The sequence below is a fragment of the Phoenix dactylifera genome, unplaced genomic scaffold, assembly GCF_009389715.1.
Source record: "Phoenix dactylifera cultivar Barhee BC4 unplaced genomic scaffold, palm_55x_up_171113_PBpolish2nd_filt_p 000320F, whole genome shotgun sequence".
In the NCBI taxonomy this organism is placed as follows: domain Eukaryota; kingdom Viridiplantae; phylum Streptophyta; class Magnoliopsida; order Arecales; family Arecaceae; genus Phoenix; species Phoenix dactylifera.
The window spans coordinates 109,514-118,462 of NW_024067789.1; the positions used below are offsets into that span (position 1 = coordinate 109,514).

The 8,949-nt window shown below is 39.5% G+C and overlaps 1 protein-coding gene across 1 annotated transcript; it reads left to right on the plus strand.

Annotated features, from left to right (window-relative positions):
* The first annotated feature begins 1,405 nt into the window (after window positions 1–1,405).
* On the plus strand, window positions 1,406–6,392 carry LOC120105609 (cellulose synthase-like protein E6). Its single transcript, XM_039118211.1, has 8 exons — window positions 1,406–1,707; window positions 2,752–3,070; window positions 3,268–3,405; window positions 3,778–3,909; window positions 4,479–4,691; window positions 4,871–5,095; window positions 5,178–5,525; window positions 5,611–6,392. The coding sequence occupies exons 1-8, from the start codon at window positions 1,439–1,441 to the stop codon at window positions 6,154–6,156; spliced, it is 2,190 nt and encodes a 729-aa protein (XP_038974139.1). The 5' UTR covers window positions 1,406–1,438; the 3' UTR covers window positions 6,157–6,392.
* Window positions 6,393–8,949: the final 2,557 nt, after the last annotated feature.

The following is an 8,949-nucleotide window of genomic DNA, read 5'->3' on the forward strand; positions in this document are numbered from 1 at the left end:
CGTGATATTGACCCACTATTCCAAACCAGTTAGCTTATTGACTAGTCCAACTGCTACAAACACCGAACGTGGCCCATGGCAGTATGCAACGACAGGCATAACTCATGCATTACCTACTGCTTTATTTATATCAATTAGATATTCTACAAGATGTTGGAAAATGGACGATGGTTATATCCAATAAGAGGGTTGACAGAGATGGTAATGACATAATATGATAATAGGTCTAATGAAGGGGAGACGAGCCTAAAGATTATAATTGGTTTCAAGGCTTAAAAGCAAAAAACAACAGAGAAGATTGATTTGCTTGTTTTCTCCATGTTTCGCACAGCTTCAGCTAATTGTCTCAAACCAAATTATTCATTGCTCTGTCAGCGTTGGCTGAAAAAATTCCTTTTGCTGTTTGTTGTATGCTCATCTTCAGCTGTCCTCGGGGTTGTTTGAGCTGTGCTCCGGCCTCAAACTTTCTCCAATTTATTAGATCAAAATAATCTGTAGAAAAATAAGACGGAGGAAAAAGGGACAACGCGACTAAAAAAAAGCTGCCAGCCAGTCCACGCAGCCTATGGACCCAGTGGTGCATGAACCTTGGGCAGCAAGTCGGAGACACTTAAAGAAACACCATAGCATTCTATTTGGACAAAAATCTCTACCCCACCTGTATATATTTTTTTTCCTCCTTTAGAAATGTACTTGATGGGTAAACATAGGGGACTAGTCTATCAGTTTTCTCCCCTTCGTGCCCCTTCCGTTTCAACTTTTCTCTCTTCTCCGATGCAGTAGCCTAGTTCCCAGGATATCGATAACTCTACTGATTAGTCATTACTCGGTGTCACCTTCCCTCTTCCTATCAAATGTCATCAAGATCGAAAATATAGTCAAACTTGAAATCTTTGCCGTCCATAGGCGCTGCCAGTTGGCATTATCATGTACCTCCTGTCAAGGATGATTGCCATAGGCAATTGATTGAGCTCATCAGTGACGGTCTTGAGAAGGTACCTGAAGTCAAACTTAGCATGGATAAAGTATTATGGGGAGACGGCTGTGTATTATCTGAACTTATACTATGCGTTAACAAAGGAACAATCTTAATTATTTATTGCTTCGGCCTGAGACGTGTATTGATAGAATATAAATGTATACCGACAAAACAACAAGCATTTTTCAAATTAAATCTAACACTGCCAGCTTAGATATGGTTTATTTTGTCTTTTTCTTGATTTTCATTTATTTTTACCTTTCCACAAGAAGGGATACGTGGCGGGTTTTTTATCCGAACGATCGTGAAGGAAATTATTTATTTATTATCCAATGTTGAAATAAGTATTTATTAATCTGACCAGTGGCCATATTAAATTTTGTCTCTTATACCACGCTCTATATATAGCCAACTTATCTCATGGCCACAAACGCGTGAGAGAGAGAGAGAGGGAGAGAGATGGGGGAGAGTTATGAAGCTCTCTTTGAAACAAAGCAAGCCAAAGGTAGGCTTGCTTACAAGTTGTTTGCATGCTCGATGTTGGTGGGCATTTGTTCGATTTGGTTGTATAGAGCGACTCATGCCCCGGGATGGGGAGAAGAAGGGAGATGGGCATGGATGGGGATATTTGCAGCCGAGCTTTGGTTCGGCTTCTACTGGATAATCACTCAGTCGGTGCGCTGGAACCCCATCTATCGCTTCACTCACCCCGAGAAGCTCTCTCAGCGGTAAAATTCTCCTTCATAATTGACATGCCCACATATTTCTTGGCTTCTCTTTTTTTTCTTTTAAATAAAAGGAAAGAACATGCCCACATATCATGCACGGTCCACAGTTAATTAGTCTTTTACCCACATATAATTTACGTTGCATTCGTTGCGCACTGCAAGCAATAGCCAAGTAGATAAGGTCTGTGCCCCAATGATAGCGTGCTCGCCTCGGGTTTTTCTCATCATCCTTGTTGATTGTAGGCTACCTCAAGCCGAGTGACTGGCTTGAGGAGCGCAGCGGTTATTGCCATCCGATGGTAACCATCGACGGCGCAGATGCATACTCTTGATTGATGCAGGGGAAGAGAGAGAGAGAGATGGGTGGGTGGGGCTGGGTTAAGCGGTGACATGGTCGACGCCATGCGTCACTCTAGAGAGTTGTAAATTTCTTGATAGCTTTGCTTCTATCGACGGTTGTTAAACAAGACAATAAATAATCGGATTGGGTGGTATAATGGTCAGCTGTCCATCTCCAATAATGTGACGGCCACCAAGGGATGTATAAGGATTTGTTTCGCTGGTCCTCACATATGTTGGAGCACTATATTTTGGCCTAAAAATTTTAAAAATACGCTATAGCATGGTGTAAAAAGGAATGGTCCTTGGCCAAAACTGTTTCATCCCAAAACCTTACTTGAATAGGACAAAAAATATTTTATCCTTCCATTCAAAAAAAAAAATCTCAAAGAGAAGGACAAAATAAAATCCTATAAGGGGAATGCAATTTCATGCCATATCATAACGGTGCTAGCTAAGTTAGCTAGTAAAATTATATTGCAATGGTACTAGGGATCTACATTTGGATATAGTTCTTATTTGATTTTGGCCAGTTTTTATCACATTCTTATTTTTACAGAAAAAAATATTCTGCCTTATGTCATTTCTCCACACTACATCATCCATGCATTCCAAAAAGAAATCATGACCGACATAAATTGTGCATCGATATGCATGACAGGTTGTATTGATGCATAATTTCTTTATTTTTATCATTTGAAATAGAGATGAAGCTGAGTTGCCAAATGTGGACATATTTGTGTGCACTGCGGACCCTATTGCGGAGCCACCCATCCTAGTCATCTCTACCGTTCTATCGACCATGGCTTACAATTACTCTCCCGAGAAGCTGAGTGTCTACCTCTCTGATGACGCCGGGTCTATTCTAACCTTTTATGCCCTTTGGGAAGCATCTCACTTTGCAAAGCATTGGCTTCCATTTTGCAAGAAATATAATGTGGAGCCACGGTCGCCAGCCGCCTATTTTTCCAAATTATGCAACCCCCGCGATGCATGCATCCCCACTGAATGGTCTTCCATGAAGGTAATAGTTTGAATAAGTGGCATGGCTCAATTTTTATAAATATTGACCCATTAGTCGGCACATGGTCAACCTTTATTTCTGATTCGATGTTTGAAAAAAGCTTTGTTCAGTGAAAGAAGCGCTTGTAGTAAATTAGTATAAAACAAGGCAACAACTTATTTCTATTTAATTTGTCATCATAATTTCTCATTTCGCAGAATCTATATGAAGAGATGGCAGATCGCATCGATTCGATTGTAATGCTAGGCAAGATCCCGGAAGAACTCAGAGCAAATAAAGGATTTTCTGAATGGAGCTCAGAGATGACTTCACGGAATCATCCACCCATCGTTCAGGTACTGCTACATTTGGTACTGGAAGAACAAAACAAAACCTTATTGGGAGAAAACCGTTACTGCATAGAATTTTGGATTATTTTAGAGTAGGATAATTGGGACATGACTTCAAGGTCTAAAGTTTTCATATTTAAATTAAACTAGTTGTTTGAACTCTTTGCTAGACTGTAGGAAGAGACTTTAGGTTCATGTCTATAGGAAATGTAATTGGTGAAATCATATATATAATGTGTTGTTGATCTATGTAGCATAAGTTATGGACAAACTGAACTAAGCTATAGTTTAGAGGTTGTGCCCATCCTTCAAATGTGGGGCGATTAGAGCTGTCCAACTAGAGCTAATTATATTGTTTTTCTTTGTTGCTTTTTCCAGATCTTAATTGATGGGAGAGACCAATGTTCAATAGACAACGATGGAAATGCATTACCAACTTTGGTGTACATGGCACGAGAGAAGAGACCTCAGCATCATCATAACTTCAAAGCAGGGTCTATGAACGCATTGGTAATATAACTATGTGAGATTTTTCTCACAATTTCTAGGAGATAGGCTTGCTTTCTTTTTTCTTTCTTTTCTTTTTTTTCCTCATTTGCATGAGCTTTCAGACCTGTTGTGGTTAGCTGAGCCCTGTAAGCAGTCCTGGGCTTAGTCTACAGATGCAGGGTCAAATGAAAATAGGTAGCAGAATCAGATGTTCGATTAATATCCTCTCTCTAGGTAGTCCACAATATGGAATTGGCATCCTTTCTAGACAACTGATTTCTATAGTAGATTTAACAACAGAATTAATCATATTTTGGGAGAAATAACATGATAAATCTAGAATCCAGTGTGAATAAGTCTTGAATATTGCATATGGTCTGAGACTCGACCGGCTGACCTAACTTATCATGCTTGAAATATTAAGATTTTGCTTTCGGAGCAGCCTGTAAGTATTTGGTACTGTTAATATTGTTAGTATTTTGAAATTATATTTATGAAAAGATATTTTAAATAATGCAACCTAATTATGATTTCAAAATTTAATTTATGAAAAAAAATGCCTTTAAACAATGCAACCTGATCATGTACAGATAAGGGCGTCATCAGAGATAAGCGACAGCCCGATCACCCTCAATTTGGACTGCGACATGTACTCGAATAACTCGGAGTCCGTCAGACATGCATTGTGCTTCTTCCTAGATGAAGAGAAGGGTCAGGACATTGGCTTTGTACAATATCCCCAGATCTTTGATAATGTCACCAAGAATGATCTTTATGGCTATTCCTTCAATGTGTTCACTGAGGTTAGTACTAGCAAAGGCTCATCACTATCGCGGTTTCAGTTATGTTTCTGCAGTCTTGTACTAGCTATGATCACAGCTATATCCAGTATGGAGTATATGACCAATCAAGTAATTTTATGGATTTTGTTATCAAATCATACAAGGAGCTAATAACAAAATCTTTTTTAATGTCTCGTAAGGTGGAGTTCCCTGGCTTTGATAATTGGGGAGGGCCTCCGTATATCGGCACTGGATGCTTCCACAGAAGAGAGATCCTTTGCGGGAAGAAGTATAGCAAGGATTACAAGGAAGACTGGAAGAGAGGCATTGACAGAAAAACGGCTAAAAGTGCTTGCATACTGGAAGAGAGAGCAAAGTCTCTTATTACCTGCACCTATGAGCACAACACCCAATGGGGACAGGAGGTCATCCTTTTTGTCTATCTATTTATCTATCTCTCTGTCTGTATGTGTATATATTTATCTATCTATCTATCATTTAATGCAGATTGGGCTGAAGTATGACTGCCCTGTGGAGGATGTCATCACAGGCCTATCAATTCAATGTAGGGGGTGGAAGTCCGTCTACATCAGTCCTTCAAGAAAAGCCTTCTTAGGTGTTGCTCCCACAACACTGGCACAATCGCTGGTGCAGTTCAAAAGATGGAGCGAGGGGAATTTCCAAATCTTTCTTTCCAAGTACTGCCCCTTCATACTAGGTCGTGGCAAAATCAAGCTAGGACTTCAGATGGCTTATTGCGTTTATGGCTTGTGGGCTCCAAACTCACTCCCTACACTCTATTACCTTGTGATTCCTTCCCTTTGCCTCCTCAAAGGCATATCCTTATTTCCAAAGGTACGGATATGCCTCTCTTTTTCCCTTCCATCAAGCATGCATGTTTGAACGAAACCTAACACAAATATACTGATGTCAAAATTAGATCACGAGCCCATGGTTCATGTCTTTTGCCTATGTCACCATTGGGAAGCATGTGTATGGGCTCGTCGAATCACTGCAATGTGGTGACACATTGGCTGGGTGGTGGAACTTTCAAAGGATGTGGATATTGAGGAGGACCACCTCATTCCTCTATGGCATCACTTCTACCATCTTAAAGTTGCTGCGGATTTCTGAGATGGGGTTCGCAATCACAGCAAAGGTGTCTGATGGCGATGCCTCTAAAAGATACGAGCAGGATGTTTTGGAATTCGGGTCATCGTCCTCAATGTTTGTTATCATAGGAGCAGTCGCAATGCTGAATCTTTTCTGCTTGGTGGGAGGACTCCAAAGGCTGGTCGTAGATGGAGGAATTATGGGTCTTGAGCCATTATTCATTCAAATTCTTCTCTGCGGGCTGGTGGTGGCCATCCATTTGCCCATATATGAAGCTCTTTTCATACGAAAGGATAAAGGCAGCTTCCCCTTCTCTGTCACATTTCTCTCCTTTGGTTTTGCGATGTTGGTGTCTCTGCTAACTATGGTATAAATCACTAAAGTGCTGAACAAGTACTTTTGGTCTTCAAATAGCTTCATAATCCCTTTTATAGAATGTTTTTTTATTTTTCCTTCGCTTTGTTGTTGTGGTCCTGAGAGTAATGGTATAAGTTAGTCCCTTCGCTTTGAGTTTACTTACATTTTTGATAGCAAAGTTGACGAAATTTATGTACCCATAAATACTCGTAATCAGTAATAAATCAAATACTGCTTTGTAGCATACTGTCATCGGACCAGGATATTCATTGAATGCCAGCACTTGGGAAATTCTGAGCAGGACATACTACTTTCATTAAGAAACATGGAAGCAAGTATGCTGCGTAATCGGATATAGTCCTCAAGCATCATTGCCCATGTAGTTGGGCAAGAGCAGTCTGAAGCTAGTCTTGAAACCGGGTAAGAAACATGTAATTGCTAATGACAGTTGCAAGTTGCTAGTAACGCCACACCTAGCTACTTTTGCTCTCAAATTGAGCCATGTTGTGGACTATAAACAAAAGCCATGTCCAAAACCCAAACTAAAAATAGGGCCGAGAGGGGAATTTCTTGGCTCGGTGTATTCAGATCCCAACCCACTCACCGATGACTAGGGGTTCGGCTTCGGTTAAGGACTAATGCAGGAAAGCGGCTGATGGCTTCGGCAATGAACGTCAACGACAGGTATTGTCGGAAAAAAGGAGAGAAGAGGAGATCAAAGGCGGAACAGGGAAGGGTTTTCATAGTGATTTCCGATCGATTTCTTGGCGGAATCTGACCGGCAACAAATCAATAGAGAAAGGAGAGGCCAGAGAAGAAAGACTTGAAGTTCTTACTGGCTCCGGTGAGTGCTGCAGCCCCAATTTCTGGCAGGCACGATGACGGGATGCCATGATTTCGAAGGGAGAAAAGAGAGAGAAAGGAGCTCGATGATTGCTGGTGGAGGCTAGGCTTATCCTGGTCCCTGACGGAGTTCGTGATGGACTCTTCCACCTCTGCCGCGATCAACCAGGGCTTTGCCCTACTTTTGACTGAAACGGCCCTTCAGGCCATGATTGGATGCTGGGCCGGACCAACAGGCCAGCCCAATGAGGTCGGGTCTCACATTCTCTCTTTTAAAAAATTTCATCATTGAAACTTAACGTACCTTCATTTTCAAACAAATGGGGATCTAAGTCTTCATCTAATACTGTACTATGCTTTCGCTGCACAACTCTGATGAAAATTAACTCTTTTATACCCGTCACTTGCCTAAATATATGAATCATAAACCTAAGCTTAAGTTCTACCCATCACTAGACTTTTAAGCTTAACCCATGATGAGGCCTATTGCTCTGATACCATATTTGTCACGTCTCAGATCCGAAGCATAACATGACAGTGCTACCGAGTGGTACAACCCACAAAACACGAAGCCAACATTATGTTTAGCATTCAATATATCTCAAATATATTAGAATAAATAGGAATTCAATTTTATTATCCATTAAATGCAACCAATATTGGTTCAGAGCATCCACATATAAATACCAAACCCATAATCCTTAATATTCAAAAAATCATTGATTACAAATTTATAGTCAATTTAAAATACTAAAATTTTTCTACAAAATTGCCAAGCTTGCTAGTGCGAACTCCAAGTCTGGACCATCCTTCGTTTCTATGGACCCTATTTATTTGGAGAGAAAAATAAAAAAAGAGGTATATGAGCGACAACTCAATAAGTAAACCTTTCACTATCTTACTGGATCAAGCATTATTTAAGAAAAATAACAGATATTTTAAAACAAGCATTTCATAGTAAAGTATATTAAAACAAGTCAAAGCAAATCATGCATAAATAAATCATCCATCTTTCATAAATATAGTTCCAAGTTTATATTACAAATAAATTCGTAAATCATCCTTCACGTCATTTAATCCTATCATGGATCAAAACATTGCTCATAGATATTCGTGCCATGTTCACTATAACTTGTGACATGGCCATCTTCGTAATCGACAAGATATTATAATTTGTATTCGTTATCAACTTCAACCTGCTGGCAGATGGCCGTTTATGTTGGATGCTAGCTTCAGGGTGTCGATAGCCCCCATTTTTAGATGTGGTCATAATAATTTGAGAGCCTTTAGAAAACATATATTTTTTATTAAAATATATACATAAAAAGATGTAAAACACTAAATGGCATGATTTCATAATAAAGCTATTTTTATTAAACATCCATGGAACTATTTGTCATAATAAAGCATAATTTTCATAATACATATACTGATCCATAATTTTAAGAAATACATGTTTTTTCACAAGCAAATGTTATGCTCGAAAAACATGATCATTTGAAAAATAATGAGTATAAGATATACTTACCTCTTTCGGCTTAGACTGTCAGACTTCACTAGGTGACTTTGCTAGACCTATTTAAAAATATTAACAACAAAATTAATTTTTAGTTGATGACTTTAATAAAATAATATGAGAAGACTTGACCAAGTGTGCGATAGTTTTGGGCAGGTCAGGTCTAGATGATTCACTCAATTTATCAGACTTAATCAGACTAAGATCAATCAACAAGGTTCATCAATGGAGGTTTCAAGGACATTCAATAGGACCAGAGTAATCAGTTTAGTAGGCGGCCCGAGCGCCAAGGCAGTTTAGGGTCTCTTTTTAGAGATCAACTCGGATTCATAGATCAAGTCGATGGGACTCGGTTCATGGATCCATGAGTCTTCTAGAGAGAGAAATAGAGAGATGAGAGAGAAGAGAGAAAATAAGAGTGAAACAAGGGAGAGATGTCTCTTTCTCTCT

Coding starts and splice junctions, on each gene's coding strand:
- LOC120105609 (XM_039118211.1), top strand. CDS start 1,439: ATGGGGGAGAGTTATGAAGCTCTCTTTGAAACAAAGCAAGCCAAAGGT. Junction 5,096..5,177: donor ACACCCAATGGGGACAGGAG/GTCATCCTTTTT, acceptor CATTTAATGCAG/ATTGGGCTGAAGTATGACTG. Junction 5,526..5,610: donor GCATATCCTTATTTCCAAAG/GTACGGATATGC, acceptor TGTCAAAATTAG/ATCACGAGCCCATGGTTCAT.